The sequence below is a fragment of the Leucopleurus acutus genome (genome assembly GCF_964270905.1).
Source record: "Leucopleurus acutus genome assembly, chromosome: 2".
Lineage (NCBI taxonomy): Eukaryota > Metazoa > Chordata > Mammalia > Artiodactyla > Delphinidae > Leucopleurus > Leucopleurus acutus.
The window spans coordinates 171,267,242-171,290,943 of NC_139143.1; the positions used below are offsets into that span (position 1 = coordinate 171,267,242).

At 41.5% G+C, this 23,702-nt stretch overlaps 1 protein-coding gene across 1 annotated transcript; it reads left to right on the forward strand.

The window, feature by feature from the left end:
• The first annotated feature begins 453 nt into the window (after positions 1–453).
• On the forward strand, positions 454–23,114 carry TAF12 (TATA-box binding protein associated factor 12). Its single transcript, XM_082864219.1, has 6 exons — positions 454–559; positions 12,026–12,277; positions 13,957–14,034; positions 17,348–17,462; positions 21,422–21,510; positions 22,973–23,114. Exons 2-6 carry the CDS (start codon positions 12,110–12,112, stop codon positions 23,006–23,008), a joined length of 486 nt encoding a protein of 161 aa, XP_082720345.1. The 5' UTR covers positions 454–559; positions 12,026–12,109; the 3' UTR covers positions 23,009–23,114.
• The last annotated feature ends 588 nt before the right edge of the window (positions 23,115–23,702 follow it).

The following is a 23,702-nucleotide window of genomic DNA, read 5'->3' on the forward strand; positions in this document are numbered from 1 at the left end:
AGGAAATTTCCTGGTAGACAGTAATTGCTCAATTATTATTAACTGCCAAATCACAACCACAACCGGTCTCTCTTGTCCCCAGGTTTTTCCTGTTGTGGTCCAATAGGATATCTATGGAATGTTGGTCCCAGGAGATATTACCGTCCTCATATCACGACAAAGACACTAACCAAAAATGGCGACCTCTAGGCCATCCGAGGGCGTGTTACCGGTCACGCTAGCAATATATACAACAGGCTATTTTGGGGAGAAATAGCTAGCGCTGGGTTCGTAACGCCGGGTAGAAGGCGCAGAGCTTGCTCACACTACCAAACAGGAAAAAGCCCAACTGCCAGAGCTGACCGACAGCGATGAATATCGACCACGTGTCGGAGGGCGGTCCGCGCCTGTGCAAGCCAGGCGCGCGCCCGCCGGCCGGAAGAGCCGCGCGTTTCCGGGTTGGAGGCGGGGAGCGGTGCCGGAAGTACTCGGGGAGGGCCGAGCAGTCGGACCGGCTGCTGAGACGAGCGCTTCACTGGGGCAGTCTCCGCATATCATGGGGAGATAGACGCTGCTGCCTGTGAGTCTTGGGCCCTGGCAGTTAAGGAAGAAGAGTGGGAGGAGGGAGTCAGGACCCAGACCCACAGTGGTCAGTGTTTCAAGAGCCAGATTGTGGAGGAGACGGGGCTGTTAGGAATCGGGCTCTTGGGACGGGACTGAGGGGCTCGGGGCTCGGAGAAGACGCGGCTCTGGGGACCTGGGCTCCAGGCGGGACTTAGGGAAAGGGGACGGAGTTAGCCGGCACCCGAGGGAAAGTGGGCTGAGAGGGACAGGATTGTGAGGACCAGTGCTCCGAAGAGGAGAGGGTCGGAAGAGAACGGGGCGTGAAGCCACGGGCTCCTGAGAGGTAAAAGCGGAGCCGTGAGGACTTGGGCTGCTAAGCGGTAGGAGCGGGACAGTGAAGACCCAGGTTTCTAAGGATTCAGAAACAGGGCGGCGAAGACTTAGGTTCCTGAGAGGCAGGAGCAGTAAGAGAACACTTGGGTTTGGGAAGAACAGGAGCGGGCAGTGAAGACGGGCTTCTGTGGGGACGGGATCGGGGCTTGGAGACTCCGAAGTACCTGAGGGAACAGGGCTGTGAGGACACTGGCTCCTAAAAGCGGAGACTATAAGGGGCAATGGATGTGAGGAGATCAGCCTCCAAGGGAAAGGGAGAGAGTTCGGAAAAAATATAGTGATCCTTTTTTTTTTTTTTTTTCTCATATTGGGTGAACCGAGGGTGGTAAAGGATGTGTTCAGGGAAAGACGACTCCTTTGCGCTGCCTACTTGGCTTTTGGCAGGCTTATCTTGTGTCGGATACAATCTAGGAAGCCCACTTGGAAGCATCTTCGTTTTCTGCTTCGTTCTGGCGAAGCACTGCTGTAAAGCTGAAGCAGTTTGAACTCAGCTATATACTTGATAAGTGCTTTAAATCCCATTCCACCCAACTCTGAGCACAGATCTCTGCATCTCAAAAAACGAGGATGGCAGAGATGGAAGGACCCGGAAAGATAATCTTTTTTAAACTCGTATTTTACATATAAGGAGGCTAAAGTCCAAAGAAGGTTTAGGATTACAGTGAGGCAATGATTGATTAGATCATGATTTTGATACAGTACCCTGCTCTGCATAGTAGATAGGAGATGCTTGGTTAATATTCCTTGAAAACATGCTTCTAGAATCTTTGCTCTAACTTCAAACTCAAGAGGGAAGTTTTTACAAATTCTAGTATTTTATTTTGGGTCTTGTTAACTGTATTGACATTGATACAATGAATGTCACGAGTTAGGAAACTTTTAAATGAAGCTCCTTCCCCCTCAACAATATAGTAAGTCATTTAGAAAGTCACAAATAAGTAAAATGTACCCTTTATTTTTAGCATAAGCATTTAGGGAAGATGGCTGCTTTTAGATAAGGATGGTGGAGAAACTTGGACCAGTCACTTTCATTCTTCAGTAATATCTTTTACTGAAACTTACTCAGACTATGGGAGGGGAGGGGGGAGGGAGGTCCAAGAGGGAGGGGATATAGGTATACAAATACTGATTCACTTCATTATACAGCAGAAACTAACACAACATTGTAAAGCAATTTTATTCCAATAAAAAAAAAGACTAACCAGATATCATCATAAGCACTTTTCAAATATTAAATCATTTAATTATCACTTACAGCCGCACAAGTTAGATATTGTTAGTCCCATTGTACAGGTAAGGAAATCAGTGCAGAAGGGTTAAGTGCCTTGCCTGAAATCCCATGCTACTAAGTGGCTCAGCCACAGTCAAACCCAGTTATGTGTTTGACTAAAACTTTTTTCTGTTTTTCTAAGTGGATTCCTCGCCATGTCTCAGCTTGCTCATCAGCAAAATAGAGGTAATAGTTATACAATGCATGGCGTTGAATGAAAGCACTCCCTCCTCCTAAAGACTCCTCTTACTATCAAGTACTATAACTTATTAGGGTATTTATATAGTGTAGTATTTGAAGAGAACTGAATTCCTGTGTTTTAAAGAAGCATAGATATTCAAGATAGAAAAATGGGACCTGAATAGAACTTTCCCTCACATTGGAGTAAGACATATTTAATTTTAAATTTAGGAGGCCAAGAAGGACCAATTTGAAGAATAGGGGCTTAAATTGGATTAACTTTACAATTATTGTAACATGAACTAGATGATTGGGGAAACTGCAATAACTTTGTTCCCAGTGGGTTTGCCTAAACTGTTTGCAAATGCCTATACTAAATGCAAGTGGTCAAAACTTACACCAAATTATGAGGTAAAGCATGGCCATACCACCATTTCAAAATACTTGATGGTTTAATTAATAATAGTTTATTCCTGAGTTATCCTCATCTACATTTGCAAATTGTACTACTTATTTCACTCATTTGTGGCTCTAGCATCAATTGAATTATTAGAATAGGATTTCTAAGTAAGTACCTGATCAGAAGATCATTGTGTTAAAGTTGATGTGAACATAGAACATACTACTTTTGACCAAAGGTGTTTGTGGAAAGCCCCAAAGTGCTTTGGAGGTAGTACATCAGCAGTGTTTATAGCCTGCACTGTGACACAGGTGTTTTGGAGGCAGAAGACAAACTTTGAAATCTGTATATATGGACTTAATTTTATTTTATTTATTTATTTATTTTGCGGTACGCGGGCCTTTTACTGTTGTGGCCTCTCCCGTTGCGGAGCACAGGCTCCGGACACGCAGGCTCAGCGGCCATGGCTCATGGGCCCAGCTGCTCCGCGGCATGTGGGATCTTCCCGGACCAGGGCGCGAACCCGTGTCCCCTGCATCGGCAGGTGGACTCTCAACTAGTGCGCCACCAGGGAAGCCCTATATTATTTTTAATTTTAGTTATTTTAATAGGTACTTAGTGGTATCTCATTGTGGTTTTATTTTGCATTTCCCTAATGAATAATGATATTGGGCATCTTTTCATGTGTTTATTTTCCATCTGTAAATCTTTGTTGAAGGATCAGTTCAGATCTTTTACCCATTTTTTTAATTGAGTTGTTTTCTTATTGAATTTTGAGAGTCTTTTATATATATATCCTGGATACAAGTTGTCAGATGCGTGATTTGTAAATATTCTCTCTTAGTCTCAGACTTGTCTTTTGTTTTCATTTGCAGGGCAGAAGTTTTATTTTGTGATTAAGTCCACTTTATCAATTTCTTTCTTTTGTGGATTGTGCTTTTGGTGTTGTATCTAAGAACTCTGTCTGACCCAAAGTCAGGGAGATTTTCTCGTACGTTTTCTAAAAGTTTTATAGTTTTACATTTTCACATTTAAGTCTGTGATCAGTTTTTAATTTATTGATATTTTGTATAAGGTGTGAAATAAAGGTCAAGGTTTATTTTTGTTGCTACTGCTATATTTTTTGTTATATTTTAAAAACAGGGGTCAGTATTACCTATTTCTTCAGTGGAAACAAACCAGATAGTAGTTTATTTTAATTTTTTTCATAGGTTACATATGCACATATTACAGAATTTGGGGTATACAATGAAAGATAAGTCTCGCACCTTGGTCCCATGGACCACCCCAGGTACTACCATTCTCCTATCCCCCTCAAGACCACCATTGTTTTCAGCTTCTTATGTATCTTTCCAGGAATAATTTATACATTTGTAATTATGTGTTTTTTTTTTTTTTTTTTTTTTGTGGTACGCGGGCCTCTCACTGTTGTGGCCTCTCCCGTTGCGGAGCACAGGCTCCGGACGCGCAGGCTCAGCAGTCATGGCTCATGGGCCCAGTGGCTCCGTGGCATGTGGGATCCTACCGGACCGGGGCACGAACCCGTGTCCCTTGCATCGGCAGGTGGACTCTCAACCACCAGAGAAGCCCCAGGCAGATTCTTAACCACTGCGCCACCAGGGAAGTCCCTATCCTCACTATTCTGAACCTTGCATTTTAAATGAACAGGGTATCTTGAAGGTCATTTCATGAGCTTCCTCATTTTTTAGAAACAGGTTTATTGAGACATTCACATACTATACAATTCATCATTTTAAAGTATACAATTCAGTGGTTTTTTTGCTACAAACAGGATTGTGCAACCATCACCACAATCTATTCTAGATTATTTTTGTCACTCCTAAAAGAAACTCCATAAACATTAGAAGTCAGTCCCTATTCCTCTCCCCCACTCCTCAGCCCTAGCAACCACTAATCTACTTTTTGTCTCTATAGATTTGTCTATTCTGGACATTTCATATAAATGGAATCCTACAATATGTAGTCTTTTGTGACTGGTTTCTTTCACTTAGCATAATATTTTCATGAGTCTCATTCTTTTTCAGTCTATTATATTATATAGTTATATTCTAGTTTATTTAACTATATCACTTTTGATGGACATTTAGGTTGAAATTCCTTGTATGTATAGTATTCTATTCACATACAAGTTCAATTATAATATAAATTGCTAAAAATAGAACTATGGGATTAAAACAATATATGCTTTTCTTATTTTGGTAGATACAGCCAAGTAGCTCTTTATAGAGACCTGTAACTAATTTATATTCCCCCACTCCAGCAACTTATGAAATGATTATTTCTCCATAAAATTTTCAAACACAGTATGTATAAAACTATTTATTTTATTTTATTTTTTATTTTTTTATTTGGCTTTGCCAGGTCTTAGTTGCGGCATGCGGCATCTTTGTCGCAGCATGCAAACTCTTAGTTGCAACCACCATTGTAAAGCAATTATACTCCAACAAAGATGTTAAAAAAAAAGAAAAACTCTTAGTTGCAGCATGTGGGATCTAGTTCCCTGACCAGGGATCGAACCCAGGCCCCCTGCATTGGGAGTGTGGAGGCTTAGCCACTGGACCACCAGGGAAGTCCCTATAAAACTTTTTCATCATTGCCAAATGGGGAATAAATAGTACGTTGTAGTTTTAATTTGCATTTTTATTATGAATGAGAATAAGGATCACTTCATTATTTTAAGAACCATTTGAATTTCTTTTTTTTTTTTTTTCTTTTCTTTTTTTTTGCGGTACGCGGGCCTCTCATTGTTGCGGCCTCTCCCGTTGCGGAGCACAGGCTCCAGACGCGCAGGCTCAGCGGCCATGGCTCACGGGCCCAGCCGCTCCGCGGCATGTGGGATCTTCCCAGACCGGGGCACGAACCCGTGTCCCCTGCATCGGCAGGCACACTCTCAACCACTGCGCCACCAGGGAAGCCCTTCACAATATTTCTATTGGGTAGTTGGTACTTAATGATTTGTAGTTATTTTTTATATATAAAAGACATTAGTCCTTTGATATATCTTGCATATATTTTTGCTAGTTTGTCTTTTGTCCTTTAACTTTGTTTGTTATGTTTGTTGCCATGCAGACATTTTTATGTTTGTGTAATTAAACATATTAGTCTTTTCTTTTATGGCTCCTGAGCTTTGTAAAGTCATCCTTAGAAGAGTATTATTTACTCTTGAGAATATTGTTTTTCCAATTTTTAAAAATTGAGATAACTGTAGATTTATATGAATCTATAAGAAATAATACAGGGCTTCCCTGGTGACGCAGTGGTTGAGAGTCCGCCTGCCGATGCAGGGGACACGGGTTCGTGCCTCGGTCCAGGAAGATCCCACATGCTGCGGAGCGGCTAGGCCCGTGAGCCATTGCCGCTGAGGCTGTGCGTCTGGAGCCTGTGCTCCGCAACGGGAGAGGCCACAGCAGTGAGAGGCCCGCGTACCGCAAACAAAAAAAAGAAATAATACAGAGATCCCTTGTACACTTTGCACCACCAGTTTCCCGCAACGGTAACATTTTGCAAAACTGTTGTATAATTTGAGAAGCAGGATATCAACATTGATACAACCCAACAATCTTATTCAGATTTCCCGTTTTACTTGCACTTGTTTGCTTATATGTGTATGAGTACTAAGTCCTATACAATTTCATCACTTTTTATAGGTTCATTTATCCATCATCACTATCAAGATATTGAACAATTCCATCACAAGCGCCCCTCATATTGCCTTTTATAACCACACCTCCCTCCCTCCCACCCAGTCCCTGACAACCTCACTAATCTGTCTTCTGTTTGTAAAATTTGCCATTTTAAAAATGTTATATAGGGGACTTCCCTGGTGGTGCAGTGGATAAGACTTCACACTCCCAAAGCAGGGGGCCCGGGTTCGATCCCTGGTTAGGGAATTAGATCCCACATGCATGTTGCAACTAAGAGTTCGCATGCCACAACTAAGGAGCCTGCCTGCCACAACTATGGAGCCCACGTGCTGCAACTAAGGAGCCTGCCTGCCGCAACTAAGACCTGGTGCAACCTAATTAATTAGTTAATTAATTTTTAAAAAAAGGAAAACAAAAATGTTACATAACTGGAATCATACAATATGGACTCTTTTATTTATTTATTATTTTTGGGTCTTCGTTGCTGCGCATGGGTTTTCTCTAGTTGCAGCGAGCGGGGGCTACTCTTTGTTGCAGTGCACGGGCTTCTAATTGCAGTGGCTTCTCTTGTTGCGGAGCACCAGCTCTAGACACGTGGGCTTCAGTAGTTGTGTCTTGCAGGCTCTAGAGCGCAGGCTCAGTAGTTGTGGCACACAGGCTTGGTTGCTCTGCGGCATGTGGGATCTTCCCGGACCAGGGCTCGAACCCCTGTCCCCTGCATTGGCAGGCGGATTCTTAACCACTGCACCACCAGGGAGGCCCCAATATGGACTCTTTTTGAATTGGCTTTTGCTCAGCATAATTCTCTGGAAGTTCATCCAAGTTGTGCATATCAGTAGTTCATTTCTTTTTCTTGCTGAGTAGTATTCCATGGTGTGGATATACCACAGTTTGTTTAATGATTTACCTATTAAGGGACATCTGAATTGATTACAGTTTTTGATTATTGCAAATAAAGCTATGAGCATTCGTGTACAGGTTTTTGTGTAAACATAAGTTTTCATTTCTCTAGGATAAATGCCTAGGATTGCAGTTGCTGGGTCATACAGTAGTTGCGTGTTTTTTCTTTTTTCCCAAATCCACTTTATTGAGGTATAATTTGCATACAATAAAATGTATACATTGTAAACATATAGTTCTGTGAGTTTTGATAAATATAGCAGCTGTGTAAGCATTCCCCCACTTAAGGTATAGAATGTTTATATCACCTCAGAAACTTCCAACCTGCCCCTGTGCAGTCAATCTCTGTCCTATCTGTCACTAGAGATTTGTTTTTAGATCATTAGATATTAAAATTTCATATAAATGGAATCATATAGTATGTATTCTTTTGAGACTGGCTTATTTTTCACCTAAATATTTTAAGATTCATTCCTGTTGTTTTGTGTATTCATGATTTGGTCTTCTTTTTCCTTTTTTCATTTTTTAAAATAAACTCTTTCCGGGGTGGGATAGGGAGGGTGGGAGGGAGGGAGACGCAAGAGGGAAGAGATATGGGAACATATGTATATGTATAACTGATTCACTTTGTTATAAAGCAGAAACTAACACACCATTGTAAAGCAATTATACCCCAATAAAGATGTTAAAATAAATAAATAAATAAATAAACTCTTTCCTAGAGCAGTTTTTAAAATCCATTTATTTATTTATTTAACCTGCTGAGATAGCAGTGTTAGATTTACAGGAAATTTGGGAAGATAGTACAGGGTTCCCATATACCCTGCACCCAGTTTCTCCATTATTAACATCTTACATTAGTATAGTATGTTCGTTACAACTAATTAACCACGTTTGATACATTATTATTATCATTATTATTTTTAATATTTATTTATTTATTTTATTTTTGGCTGCATCAGGTCTTAGTTGTGGCACGCGGGATCTTTCGTTGCGGCACGCAGGATCTTTCATTGTGCGCACAGACTTCTCTTTAGTTGTGGCACGCGAGCTCCAGAGCACGCAGACTCAGTAGTTGCGGTGCACGAGCTCTCTAGTTATGGTACGCAGGCTCAGTAGTTGCGATGCGTGGGCTTAGTTGCCCTGCAGCATGTGGGATCCTACTTCCCTGATCACAGATCGAAACCCAGGGCCCCTGCATTGGAAGGTGGATTCTTAACCACTGGACCACCAGGGAAGTCCCTGATACATTACTATTAACTGAAGTCCATAGTTTATTCAGATCTTAGTTTTTCCATTTAGTCTTCATGTCTTTTTAGGCTCCTCTGTGACAGTACATGCTTAGATTTTTAAGAAACTGCAAACTGTTTTACAGAGTAGCTATACCATTTACATTCCCACTAGCAGTGTGTGAGTGATCCAATTTCTCTGCATCCTCGTGAGCATTTGGTGTTGTCACTATTTTTTATTTTAGCTATTCTGATGTTTGTGTAGTTATATCTCATTGTAGTTTTAATTTGCTTTTCTTTAATGACTAATTTTTTTGATTGAACGTCTTTCAATTTGCTTATTTGCTATCTGTGTATCCTCCTTGGTGAAATGTCTGGTGTGTCTTTTGTCCACTTTCTAATTGAATTAATTTTTTTTAACTATTGAGTTTTGAGAGTTCTTAATGCATTCTAGATACTAGTCTTTTGTTGGATATGTAGTTTGTCTTTTTTTGGGTATGTAGTTTCTTCTAGTCTGTAGCTTGTCTTTTCATCCTTTCTACATGGGCTTTCACAGAGAAAACTTTTAAAATTTGATGAGGGCCAATTTATCAATTTATTTTATTGATCAGATCATGCTTTTGGTTTGCCTAGCTAGAGCCCAAAGATTTTCTCCTGTTTTTTCCTAAAAGTTTTATAGTTGTACATTTTACATTTAAGTCTGTGATCCATTTTGAGTTAATTTTTGTATAAAGTGTTAAGTTTAGGTTTCTGAATAGTTTTTAAAGATATTCTAGGGACTTCCCTGGTGGTCCAGTGGTAAAGAATCTACCTTACGCTGCAGGGGACACGGGTTTGATCCCTGGGCAGGGAACGAAGATCCCACATGCTGCAGGACAACTAAGCCCGCATGCCACAACTACTGAGCTCGTGCGCCTCAACTAGAGCCTGCATGCCACTAACTACAGAGCCCATGTGCCCTGGAGCCTGCGCACCACAACTGGAGAAGAGAAAACCCACACGCCACAGCTAGAGAGAAGCCCACACACCACAAGGAAAGATCCCACACGCCTCAACGAAGATCCCGTGTGCCACAACGAAGACCCAATGCAGCCAAAAATAAATTAAATAAATAAATCTTTAAAAAAATAGGGACTTCCCTGGTGGTACAGTGCTTAAGAATGCACCTGCCAATGCAGGGGACATTGGTTTGATCCCTGGTCCAGGAAAATCCCACATGCCGCGGAGCAACTAAGCCCGTGCACCACAATGCTGAGCCTGCGCTCTAGAGCCCGTGAGCCACAACTACTGAGCCCACGTGCCACAAGTACTGAAGCCCGTGTGCCCTAGGGCCCGTGCTCCACAACAGGAGAAAGCCTGCGTGCAGCAATGAAGACCCAACACAGCCAAAAATAAATTTTAAAAAATAATAAATAAAAAATAAAGATATTCTATATTTTATCTAGTATATGATTTTATATTTAAAATTTAAATATCTGATCCATCTGGAATGGAGGAGTGTGTGAAAGGAGGAGTATATTACTCCCCCCATTCCAGATTGATCAACTGTTTAAATTTTATTTTATTTATTTTTTTATAAATTTATTTATGTATTTTTGGCTGCATTGGGTCTTCATTGGTGCGCACGGGCTTTCTCTAGTTGTGGCGAGCGGGGGCTACTCTTCATTGCAGTGCGTGGGCTTCTCATTGTGGTGGCTTATGTTCATACTGATAATCTTTTTTTTGTGTGTGTGTACGCGGGCCTCTCACTGTTGTGGCCTCTCCCGTTGTGGAGCACAGGCTCCGGACGCGCAGGCTCAGCGGCCATGGCTCAAGGGCCCAGCCACTCCGCGGTATGTGGGATCTTCCCGGACCGGGGCATGAACCCGTGTCCCCTGCATCGGCAGGCGGACTCTCAACCACTGCGCCACCAGGGAAGCCCAATACTGATAATCTTTAATAAGGCTTTTTCATAGGACTTGATCTGGGAAAATAGTTTGCTTTTATAACATTAGGACAACTGTTACCATGTTAACAATCTTTTCCTTTCCCATTTCTTCCATTGGTAAGATTTGTGGGTAAGGGAAAAGGAGACGTGGACCACATATGGTTTTAAAAAAAAGTAATCCTGATGCTGTGCTGTCCCCCTCAGCGGGCTCTTGGCCAACAAGTTTCTCTTGATCATTTAACCAGTGCATAGTTAGTTGCTTTTATTAAGGGTAAACCAGGAGAAGATGATTTCTTGTATTAGAGAGTTAGACAATTTGTTGGAGAGGAACTCAGCAGTAGGGGCAAGATACAGATACTCATTCAGGTTGCTAAGCTTTATCAAGTTCTGAAAACATTGCCATGATTCTTGCAGGTTCAAATTCCACAGTTTTGGCCAATAAAGTATTTCATATGCTGCTAGCTTATCTCTAACAATAGTACATTCATTTTATTGGAAGAGAGTCTTAATGTTACTATTGTCATCATTAATTAATTTTAAAAGTTGTGTATGAAAGAAATGGAGATGTTTTTCTTGGTGCCCAGTTGGAATAAGGAAATGTTCTCCACAGTCAGTTTGCCTGCATTCTGGTCATTGAAGATGTGCAGGCCATGCAACTGAAATGGTTCTGTGGCAAGGGTGGTGCTTGATGCCAGTTGTTCATTTACAGGTAGCTTTTGAAAATGGCTGCCTCTCGTTTCACCGGGCTCACAGCCGTTGCTGATGTAATTAAAGATCTAGACACTCAGATAGCTGTAAGTAAGCTCGTTGAGGTCACTGTGGGTGGAACTTCCTGAATGTGCTTCTGATCTTGATGACACCAAAGCTGATGTCCACGGAGTCAGCCTCATGGCTCTAAAATTTAGAAGTCTTGGCTACTCCAGCCTAGGGACTCTGCATGTATTTAAAGATTGCTAACACTCAGAAAATTTGCCCTTGATGACAGTGAAGAGCTTACTTTTAACAATTGCTAAAAACTGTGTTTATTAGGCCCTGACATAGACTTAAGCATGTTTTGAAACACCAAAATGAACTAATCTGTTTTCTGAAGTTTTGTGACTAGGTTTCAAGTATGTGATTGTGCCATGATTTATTTGAGTTTAGCATTATTTGATGTTCAAAAATAATGCATGTAGTACTTAACCAAGTATTCTATTTTTACAATTAACCAAGTATTCTATTTTTACAAAGTCTTCAAAAATGTCTTGCTCATTCTAGTTTATTTTTGTACATAAGTTTCCTCATTTCATTTACTTCTTTATTTCACTTGTGTGGACTATTTTATTTAGCTTTTGGAGAAGAGATGGTTTCTAAATATCAGGTGAGAGCAATGAACATTCTTCATTCCCTCCATTTTCAATGTGCAGGTATCAAATGAAGACCCTTCAAAGTCTGACAGGCCTCATAGAATTTTACTTTTAAAACTCATCCTTTATTACATGTACTTCCAGAGCTAATTCTCTTGTTTTTCTTCTACAGTTGATTGGCCTTGGTCCTCATAGCTCCAAAAAGAAACAAGATCTCGATAAGCTCTATGAGCTGAAGTCCAAAGCGCGGCAGATTATGAACCAGTTTGGCCCCTCAGCCCTAATCAACCTGTCCAATTTCTCATCAATAAAACCGGAACCAGCTAGCACCCCTCCACAAGGCTCCATGGCCAATAGCACTACAGTGGTAAAGATCCCAGGCACTCCTGGGACAGGAGGGCGTCTCAGCCCTGAAAACAATCAGGTATCATCCGCTTTTTGTTCTCTGTGGGCACCTCTTATCTGTTCTTTGAAGCAATAATACTCTGAGAGATGTCCATCTCAGCTGCTGCCTCTTCCGCTCAGACTTCTCAAGTTCTTTATCGAAATATCATGTACATTTATCAGTTTTTACTTTGTAGTATTTAAGTGTGTGTATGCATATACATATACATACATCCATATATACATGCACTGACACAACAGCTTGCCTGTGACAGGTTTTTATATATAAATATATATGCTATATACTTGTTAAATAAAATAAAATAGTTAAATAATTAATGGATTCATTATTCATTATTCCTGTAATAAAAGTACTCTTGCCTCCAGTCTTTTCTCCTAGTTCATCTAGCTGCTGCCTTTATTTTCTTCAGTGATTCTAAAATCTGACGCCCTCTTTCTACCCATGATCCTGATTCTGTCCTCCAGAGCCATAAGAAATAAGTATACTCTCTTGACTTGGGCCTTGTAAGCTGGGTAGAATAGGATGAGGAGACAACAGTTCAAGAGAATGGGGGAGGAACTAGCAATGATGAATGGGAAGGGTTGGGCAGGTATTCAGGAGACCAACCCATGATGGGTGTGGTGTTGGAGAAGAGCAGGAGATAAAATTGTATAGGTAGGATTACGGCAGAACATACTAGGCCTATGCTAGTCAGTTTCCGTTGGAACTTTTAGTCAATAAACAATCTTTGCAAATATTTAATAAGCTTGAAAGTAACATAATAAAAGTTGTATATCTTAGGAGGATTAACTTGACAGTAAGGGGACAAGAAAGGTAGGAAAGGGGGCAGACTGGGAGGAACACCAAGTCTAAGACTTGCAGTAAATCAAGATATGTGGCAAAGGCTTGAATTAAGTGATGGTTGAACGGATAGATCTGAGACATTATTAACAAATATTTATTTTAAAAATTATTATTTTTTCCTTATTTCCAATGTCATGCAATGCTTATCGTGAAACTTTAGAAAAAGAGAAAGAATAATAGCCCAAAATTCTACCACCACCCCAAAATAACTATGGTTAGCATTTTAGTGTATGTCTTTTGATCCTTATTTAGTGGCATATATATGTGGTATAACATTTCCTTTATGAAAGAGGGATCATAGTTGTACATACTTTCACAAATATCGATATTTAGTTATACAGAGATGAACACGTGTTCCCTGCCCTCAAGGAGCCTTCAGCCTATTAAGTCAGAAACAGGCAAGTTTATAAATGTACACAATGATAGAAGGGTACACAGGGTACAGTGGAGGCCAAAGGAGGAAGTGGTTGCTTTCACCTGGGTGGGCTGGGAGAGCATCAGAAAGGAGGCACTGTGAGCTGAGCAGGTAGGAAGAAGGGTAGAAGAGCTTGTCCAAAGGCAGCAGGGGCACTGTACAACTTGTGGTGGTCAGAAAATTGCAAATTAATGTAGAGTTTACTAAAACTACCTGACAGATGTTGGCCTCTCTTCCATATTGCTCTTTCTGCCTTTCCCTAGGCTACTTCTGTCTTGAGACTATAGTCTTGTAGTAATAGCACCAAGTAAGCCAGACTGATAATTCTTTGGAAAGTAGAAACCAAACCCAACAAATTGATAGCCTTTCATTATAGGGTAATGAGGTGTTTGTTTCTTTGCTACTTGGCTGAAAAAAATGTTCTCCCAATTAACTTTAGGTATTGACCAAGAAGAAATTACAAGACTTAGTAAGAGAAGTGGATCCTAATGAGCAACTGGATGAAGATGTGGAGGAGGTAAGTTGGGATTGGGTACCCTAGAGACTGTGTCCCCGAGAAATAGTATAGAATAGCCATTAAGAGCACAGATTATAGAGGCAGACAAGTCTGAATTTGAGACTTGGCTCTGTCGGTGGGTCAGTTAACTTTTCTGAGACTCAGCTTCCTCCTGTGTTGGTAAGGTATGACATTATTTATCTACAGGGTTATTGTCAGGGTCCCATGAATAACTTATACAAATCACCTAGGAGAATGCCTAGCACTTTATACCTAACAGCATTGCTACTTTTGCCTGTCAAAAAGGGTATAGGCTGCTACTCACAGGCAGTCACTTTCAACAATTTTAATTGTTTTTAGAACATTCCTCTGTATTTCTAAGTAATATTCTTTTTTTTTAATTTTAATTTTTGGCTGCATTGGGTCTTTTTTTTTTTTGTGGTACACGGGCCTCTCACTGCTGTGGCCTCTCCTGTTGCGGAGCACAGGCTCCGGACACACAGGCTCAGCGGCCATGGCTCACGGGCCCAACCGCTCTGCGGCATGTGGGATCCTCCCGGACTGGGGCACAAACCCGTGTCCCCTGCATCGGCAGGCAGACTCTCAACCACTGCACCACCAGGGAAGCCCTGCATTGGGTCTTCATGCAGGCTTTTCTCTAGTTGCGGTGAGCGGGGGCTACTCTTCGTTGTGGTGTGCAGGCTTCTCATTGCGGAGCATGGGCTCTAGGCGCACAGGCTTCAGTAGTTGTGGCACACGGGCTCAGTAGTTGTGGCTCGCGGGCTCTAGAGCGCAAGCTCAGTAGTTGTGGCACAGGGGCTTAGTTGCTCCATGGCATGTGGGATCTTACCGGACCAGGGCTCGAACTCATGTCCCCTGCATTGGCAGGCAGATTCCTAACCACTGCACCACCAGGGAAGCCCCTCTTTCTTTTTCTTAATTCATGTACAAGTTTTTCTGTGGGCATGCATTTTCATTTCTCTTGGATATATATCTAGGACTGGAATTGGTGAGTCATATTGTAACTCTGTGTTTTTCCTTTGAGGAACTTCCTGTTTTTATAAAGCATTCCATCCTTTTACATTCCCACCAGCTGTGTATGAAGGTTCCATTTTTTTAATCTTAGTTTTTTGATAATTTCTTCTCTGCTTTTTTTCTTTCTGTGTGTAATGACGGTTGGATGTTGGATCTTCTGCATTGATCCTCTTAGGTTTTTTTATCTTTTCTCTTTTTTCATTTCTTTGTAATTCTAAATTCTACTTGCTGGGGAGATTTTCCTTAGTTTGTCTTCTAAATTTTAACTTTCTTTTATAATAAAAATTTTAATTTCCATGAACTTTTTCTTGTTGACTTTTTTTTTCCCTAAGCCATTCTGTTCTTATTTTACAGTTGTAGTATCTTATTTTTCTCTCTAAGGATATTAATTACGTTGTTTGACATTTTCTTCTTTTCCCTGCATTGTCTTTGTTTCCTCTGGGTCTCTTTTTTCCCCTTTGGTTTGTTTATTTTCCTTTTAGTGTTGGAGACTTTCTTCAAATGTCTGGTGATTCTGGCTATCCATTCTTAAAGAATGAGCCACTAAAAACCTGATTTGAAGCAGAACTTACTGACTGATGGTCTTCGCCCAGTCATGTATTGGTAAATGTTTAACAACCAGCTCTGTGGAGAAAAAGACTCTGACTTTCAGCATTTCCTGATTTCTGTGGTGTAAATATTCTCACTATGCCCTATTTTAAGCTATCAACATGTTGTCACTGAATGCAGGATTGGGAAGAAATGCATGTAATTGGCCTTCATGACCTCATCTAATCTGGCTCCAGCATACTACTGGCTTCACTTCAGAATAATTTGTCCATAGTCAACCTTCTTAATGGGGGATTCCCTAATCAGTATCTGTAAGTCTTTTCTCTGGAATCATTTAGTATATGCAGAGAAAAATCCTTTAGTCTCCTATCTGGAGGGTTTATCTCTAGCTTCTAACATCCCGGAAGCAAGGCAAGAGAAAGGGACTGTGTCTTTCCCTTGTCTCTGCTGTATCTGGTGTACTCTTATCCATAGCCACTCCTGTTCAGTTTTTCTGGGGAGTAAACCGACTGTGTTCTGGGTCAGGTACGTGTGGGAAGTCACTGGGCTGCTTTTGAAGTGTGGGGGTTGGGGGACTACTCTGTACAGACATGTAACAATTGTCCAGTTTTTAGTTCCATACCTCAGTCCAGTCTTCTGTGGTTAATGACACATTCAAATCCTGGATCTCTTAGGAGTTGCAAAGGGCAAATCAGTTCGTTCTCATTGGCGTCCCCTCTGCGTGCATTTGTGTTATACCTTCTGTCTGCTAGGTCAGTTCCCATTCTTCCTTTGTTACCTCTTTAACAAAAATTTACTTTAAAAGTTTATTGGAATATCTTGTCCATTAAGGTTTTCTCTCCTATCTTTTTATCTTTGTGGATTTATATGTCTTTTGTTTTTTTCCTTTGTTGTTATTTTAATGGGTGTAGGGAAGGAGAGGAGGTCATTTTTAGAGTTGATCTGCCATGTTTAATTAGAAATCTTTCCTTTAGATGGTATCCATTTGGTTCCATAGGAAAGATGACAATGCATTGATAGTCCAGCAGAACAAGGAATGTTTATAACTATGGTTGTACTTTTATATTATTTTATTTTTCTGGTCAGCAGAGGAAGCCATGAGGAAGGTATTCACTGATCAAAATTTCAGTTTTTTTAATGTAGATTTTTAACTTCAGAATTCTGATTTTGCTCTTCACACAATCTAGGAATAATTGATAATAAACTGGAAAGAATCCAGGTTTTGGACTCAGAACCTTGAGGTTGAATCCTGGTTTCGCTGCTTAATAGTTACATGGCCATGAACAAGTTAATCTCCCTGAATCTTAGCATCCTCCTCTATGGAGTTAGGGTAAAATCTGTGCCCCATTTTTTTCACAGGATAATTATAAGGACTAGGTGAGATAATGGAAATAAAAATGCTTTAAGAGAATACGAGGGAGTGAGGATTTAATGATTCACTTTTATTTTCCTACCTAATTCATGAGAAGATGCGGAGAGGGTAGGGGTTGGGCTGGTTGATCGCTGCTAGGTAGAAAGTACGGAAAGTACATCCTCAGAAGGGTGTGAGTTTCTCTCAACCTTGTTAATGAGCTAATGTGTTTCTCTTGTGGTCCTCACTCCTCTTCCCCACCTTCGCTCAAATGCTGATTCCAGGCCTTCTGTTAGAAAACCTGACTGAATATGTGATTCAAGCAGATACAGTTGTCCAAGCAACAGGAGCCTACCCTGCCAGTGTCGTGGTTACTCTCCCCCACTTTTTTTCCCCCAGATGCTGCTGCAGATTGCTGATGATTTTATCGAGAGCGTGGTGACAGCAGCGTGCCAGCTTGCTCGGCATCGCAAGTCCAGCACCCTGGAGGTGAAAGATGTCCAGCTGCATCTAGGTATGTGGTCTCGTTTCTCCCTGAGGTATCCACACTATTGCTCCTCCAGGAACCTTCATGCCAGGATCAGACTTCTGGGCTCTGGGATTTATGTATTCAGGCCATAGTAGCATTAAACAGGAAAGAGAAATCCATGCATGGTAGGGGGAATGAACCCTAGCATTGGGTGTGCCACTTTCTAACTGTACCACCTCATCCTTCCTACTTACTTTCTCTTAGAGCTGGTTTCCTCATTTCTATAGCGGGGATCATAATACCCTCCTTACAGGGTCGTTGTGAGGATTATGGGTTATGTTCGTAAAGTGACTGGCACAAAGTAAGAGCTTAGTAAATGTAGCTATTATATCTCTACCATACATATAATGGTATTTTCCTTCCAGTTTTTAGCTTATTGATGTATTTTTCTCAAGAACATTATATCCATAATGTACATATAATTTTGTATTCTGCTGTTCTACTTAATAGACACTAAATTTGAGCTTGGGTTTTTCTGGGAGATACTCATCTAACATTGATAATTGTAATCACTTGGAAATGAATAAGCTACCCCCCTGCATTGGTTGCAGTGTGATCAAAAGAAAGGGGACAGTCTGTGACTACAAAGACAGGCCAAGGGAATGAGGCAGAAGATATTAAGGGATTGAGTGCAGATCAGCCCATGGCTGAAAGGCTTCCTTCCCAGTGTCAGGGAGATACTGCTCCGGGAGGCGCTGGTAGTGGAGGTGGGATAAATAACACACTTCCGGTTAACATTGCTGATATTAATAGCAAAAGACAGCCATTTCAATTATTTATTATTGTGTAACAAACATGGCTTAAAACAGGAACAGTTGTTCATTTTGTTCATGGGCCTGGGGGTGGACTGGGCTTAGCTGGGCAGCTTTGCTAAGGAGCTCTCATGTGATTGAAGTCAGGTGGTGGCTGGGGCTGAGAGTGTTTTTTTTTTTTTGCGGTACGCAGGCCTCTCACTGTTGTGGCCTCTTCTGCTGTGGAGCACAGGCTCCGGACACGCAGGCTCAGCGGCCATTGCTTACGGGCCCAGCCGCTCCGCAGCATGTGGGAGGCCCGGGATCAGGGTTTGGGGAATTAGGGAACCTGGTGTTAACCATCTAGGCCTGCTGCCCACAACTTCCCTGCCCCGCGCCCAGCAAGGATAAGCTTGCCAGCGAGGCTGTAAACTCTTGATGGCTCTCTTCTGGATGGGCTGGGATGGGCACTGCCAGTGTTGGCTTCTGACCCGGCTATTTTCTATACTTGAATAGTTGAATAACCTCCCCTTCTGATTGACATGGTCTTTCTTTATTTCTGTGTGTTTTTTTTACATTAAGCATATTTATTTGTAGAGTATATATTCATACTAGTTCATTATCTTTAGGTTTAATTGAATGTAAATGTTCAGGGTTACTAAACTGATTAACTTATGTATCTCCTAACCTATTTTACTTGAATATGTGTTCAATATGTGTATATATATATTTTTTGCATTTCCACAATATATATATATTTTTAATAACATTACTTTTTAAAAAAATATTTATTTATTTATTTGTCTGTGCCGGGTCTTAGTTGCAGCATGCGGTATATTTTTGTTGCGGCATGCAGGCTCTGAGTTGTGGCATGCAGGATCTAGTTCCCCGACCAGGGATTGAACCCAGGCCCCCTGCATTGGGAGTGCGGAGTCTTAACCGCTGGACTACTAGGGAAGTCCCCACGATATATTTTAATCAAAATCTATTATAAACGTGTATATGTAAATACACACATATTACATATACACATATGTTACCATATATATTACCATAAATGCTATACAGTGCATGAATATTTATATTGTGATTACACCTGACATATGTTCCATTTGATTTGTCTGAAGTGAAGATCATTTGATTACTTTTCATGGTAATTACTTTTCAGAATTACTGAGTCAATTATGCACGTAATGTTTCCTTGCAAGAATGTATCTTCAGTATATTCAATATGTGTATTTTTGAGACAGGATCTTTCTTCATAAATGTGAAAGTTAAATGAGATAATGAACATAGAATGCTTTGCACAATGCTGCTTTGTCCCAGCCATTTTATTACACATTTTATTCACTAAATGTTGTTGCTATTCTATTAATATTATATAAAATATAAATACAGTTAACCCTTGAACAACACGAGTTTGAACTGCACACGTCCACTTATTGGTGATTTTTTTCAGTAGGAAATTCTGCAGTACTACCTAATCCACAGTTGGTTAAATCTGTGAATATGGAGGAACAGCATGGTTGGAGGGCTGACTATAAGTTATACGCAGATTTTCAAGTGCAGGGAGGGTTGGCGCCCCTGACCCCTGCCTTGTTCAAAGGTCAACTGTACACACTTATTTAAATATATAGTTACACGTACTTACATGTTTGCATTCATGCCTGGTAGCCACTCTCTTTAAAGTGACTTTGCATATCCATATCCTGATCCACTTTGTGTTGATTGTAAAGTGTAATTCCCAGAGAATAATCTTAGTGTCACTTTCAAGTACTGACAACAAATTATTAGCAGAAAGTTTCATTTTTATTTTCAAAGCAATATTGGAAGAGAGCGGTATATAAAATTATTCTAGAACCAACCATGAATCATTCATTCACACAATATTTGCTATGCATTAGACACAAAGTATAACTATAAAACCACTAATATTCAATTTGATTTTAAGAAAGTGCCTGTCTGGGGCAAATCAAATTTGCAAAACAAATGTTTTCAGTGCTCTAGGGGAGCATGATAAAGGAGTCCCCATTGTAACTCCTTTTGAGTAGAGATTTATTCCCTAAATAATCTTGTGTAAGTATAATTTTTTTTTATATTGGTTGTACTTAAAGTGCAGTACACTTTTTTTTTTGGGCTGTGTTGGATCTTCGTTGTTGTGTATGGGCATTCTCTAGTTGCGGCAAGTGGGGGCTACTCTTCGTTGCGGTGCGCAGGCTTCTCATTGCGGTGGCTTCTCTTGTTGCTGAGCATGAGCTCTAGGCGCGCGGGCTTCAGTAGTTGTGGCATGTGGGCTCAGTAGTTGAGGCTCGTGGGCTCTAGAGCACAGGCTCAGTAGTTGTGGCACGTGGGCTTAGTTGCTCTGCAGCATGTGGGATCTCCCCGGACCAGGGCTCGAACCCGTGTCCCCTGCATTGGCAGGTGGATTCTTAACCACTGTGCCACTAGGGAAGTCCAGTACACTTTTATATGTGGATTTAGGGGGCCATGTGGCTATGCCAGTTACTGAAAAAGTGGAAAAACCAAATCTCTGCCCTCTGATAACTTGTAGTGACAGTCTTACAGGGATGGTCATATCCAGTGGCACAAGGACATGGAGCTGTGGCATGGACATACCTGTGTCTGTATCTGTCTCTCTATGTATTTATCCCAGGCTCTGGGATTGCATTATGCCATTGAAGCCTCTCAACCATCCTATCAGGTGGTTATTTCTGTTGTTACTACCATATAAAAGGTGAAGAAACTGAGACCAACGTCATATTGCTCCACAGTGAAGCAGCAGAACTGGGGCTTGGCTCTTAACTCCAGATTGCAAAGAATGCCTTTCTCTTCCTACTCCTCCTTTCAGTTTGAGAGGGGTTACCTTGAGCATAGGGGTAAGACAGAAGAAACAAATAACTTTTTATTGAAGAAACAAATAACTTTCCTTTCCTGAAGAGCTGCATGGAAACCTTAGGGCTCCACACTCAAAGTTTTTTGACGCATTTACCTCTTACTTCTTTGCCAGAAGGTCAAATAGTGTCCTTTAAAACCTTGGCGGTACCATATGTGATTCCCCCATTTGTGTCCCATAGAGCCCCTCTGCAGAGTTACTGTTAATTAGTACAGTTGATTGCCCAGATTAGTCCTCCCTGACCCTTGTCTGAGGGTCACACTGCACCTTGACACTGCCTTCCTGGTCCCCTTATCTCTGTGTGGGCTTCTTCCTTTCAGAACGCCAGTGGAACATGTGGATCCCAGGGTTTGGCTCTGAAGAAATACGACCCTACAAAAAAGCTTGCACCACAGAAGCTCACAAACAGGTGAGAAGGCTTCAGAGTCTCGGGCCAGCCACAGCTGATCCCTTGAGCTGTGTCTCAGAGAGAATGCACACAGCTACCATCACTGTGGTTGTCATTTCCTCCAAATGTCAGAGAGGGCAAGAGGCAGCAGGGCTGTACGGGAGACCAGCCAGATTTTTCCTAGGTGCTTTTTTGTTCCCATATGGGGTCTCAGTGTTTTCTCTCAACTCTAATGGGTGCCACTTAAAGCTGTTGATTCTAGGTTTTTCTAACCTGTATGGAACTCGCCCCCTCCACATCTCTTTAAAGAAATCTTCCTTCATTGTTGCTGATTTGAACATCATCTAGGGCCCTCCGACTAGAGGGCAGTTTAAGGAAAGCAGAAATATGCTGTACTTGTGCTAGGAGGTAGCACCCAAGCTTCTCTGCCAGGCGTCTGGCCTCTGCCCCAGCTTAACCTTTGTTCTCCGTCCCTCTTACTGCAGAACTGAGGGGTCAGTAAGAGAACCTGTCTCCACTTCTACTGGGGAACAAGCTGTCCCAGTCATTGGTCAGTCTCATAGCAATGTTGGCCTCCATTTGACAAGTCTTAATTTAACTGGCTACTCTGATTTGAAAAGTGGGCTTTTTCCAAGCTTGATGGCCACAGTCGGGCAGTTCTGGCTGAGTGTACCTCGCTTTTCCATAGCCTGGGATCTCTGGAGTGGGTATGTTTACAGAGCTCACAGAGGAAGCCCTACAAGGAGACCGCCAATAGCCGGAATTGAAGGACTGCAGTGTTGTTCAGAAGGAAGTCCCTCCAGGCAGTAGATGGTCATTTGGCTCGGCTCTCAAATTATCCACTTTTCAGCCCTATTTATTTATTTATCAATCAACCAATATCATAATGTTCAAACAATCTCTTAGTCAAAAAGGGTGAGCAAAGCAAGTCATTAATTTGGCCAGTGGCTGGTAATAGTAAGATTTGAAACCCATGATCTGAATGTTTCCCTGATGGGTTATGGTGGAAATTGTTAGGGTCAGTTTCCTTCATTGCAGGCTATCAAGTGAGGAATGTCAGCTCCCTTTGCGTGTTGGCAACAGGCTCAAAACAGAGCCCTCTTCCTTATTTTTTCCATCATCAGAGAAGGAGATTAGGGGAAGGGGGTAAGCCTAGAAAGCACATGTTTTGATGGCCTGTCCCTTAAATCCCCAAAAGGCGGGAGCTGTCACCTTCTGCTTTTAACTGTTTTTGCCATCCTGCTAGTATAGGGCTTTTGGGGTCTTTTGGTCAATGAAATGGGTCCACTGGCCTGTGGAAACTTGTGTTAGGGCCCCGCAGACTGTGCTTGAGTTAGAAGGAACTGCTGAGCTTCCCTGTACCTGTAGGTTCCTGAGGAGTTCAGCCTGTGGTGTAGACCATGCTACCTGGTAGCCACACGTGGATGTCCTGGAAAGTTCCTGACTCTAACCTGTGTAATTGCTTATTTCTCTCTCCTTTCAGAGAATGGCATTGATCCGGAAAACAACCAAGAAATAACACACGGAAAGGTCAGGGAATGGACAACAATGTATTTGGAGATACTTGAGCTGAGACCTCAGCCATCTCATCCTTGGATTTTTTTTTTTTAATGCTTTACAGAGAAGCATATATTTTTTATTAACAGTGCAGCAATATCTATAATGACTGAGAGGATCTGCCAAAAGAATAAAGCCTCCTACCCTAACTTCCGGTCCCTTTTTCCTGCCATCTCAAAGAGGAGCAGTGTATCTTCCAGAGAAGATGTTATTTGTGGTTTATTATATAAGTGATTGAATTGGGGAAAAGCATTATGGTCTTGTTTGGTGAGAGAGTATTAGCAGGATTTGTAGAGGTTTTTGTTTCCTTCTCCCTCCCCCTTTTCCCTGTACTTTGTAATGTCAGTGTTTATATGAATATGACTTTCATTTGCTTTTCCAGAATAAAGAAGTTATTAATTGAAAGACACAGGGTGCATGGCTTACAGCCTTTGAAATGCCAGAGGAGGGTAAGCAAGGCTGGATGTAGCTCTCTAGTCAGCAGATGGCAGCACCATTATTCATTTCTGTGATGGAGGAAAAAACCCAGGAACTTTTCCATTATTTTACTCCAAGGAAGGCCTTACCATCAGTAGGACTTTTAGTCCAGATTGTCTGCCATAAGAATCGAGCAGGGTGACCTTCTGTCATGAGCCCCATCCTGAAGAGGCTCCTGA

Excerpts from the sequence above, each read along its gene's own strand:
- TAF12 (XM_082864219.1), top strand. The coding sequence starts at position 12,110 with ATGAACCAGTTTGGCCCCTCAGCCCTAATCAACCTGTCCAATTTCTCA. Across the intron at positions 12,278-13,956 it reads TCAGCCCTGAAAACAATCAG|GTATTGACCAAGAAGAAATT; the intron begins GTATCATCCGCT and ends AATTAACTTTAG. Across the intron at positions 17,463-21,421 it reads AGATGTCCAGCTGCATCTAG|AACGCCAGTGGAACATGTGG; the intron begins GTATGTGGTCTC and ends TCTTCCTTTCAG.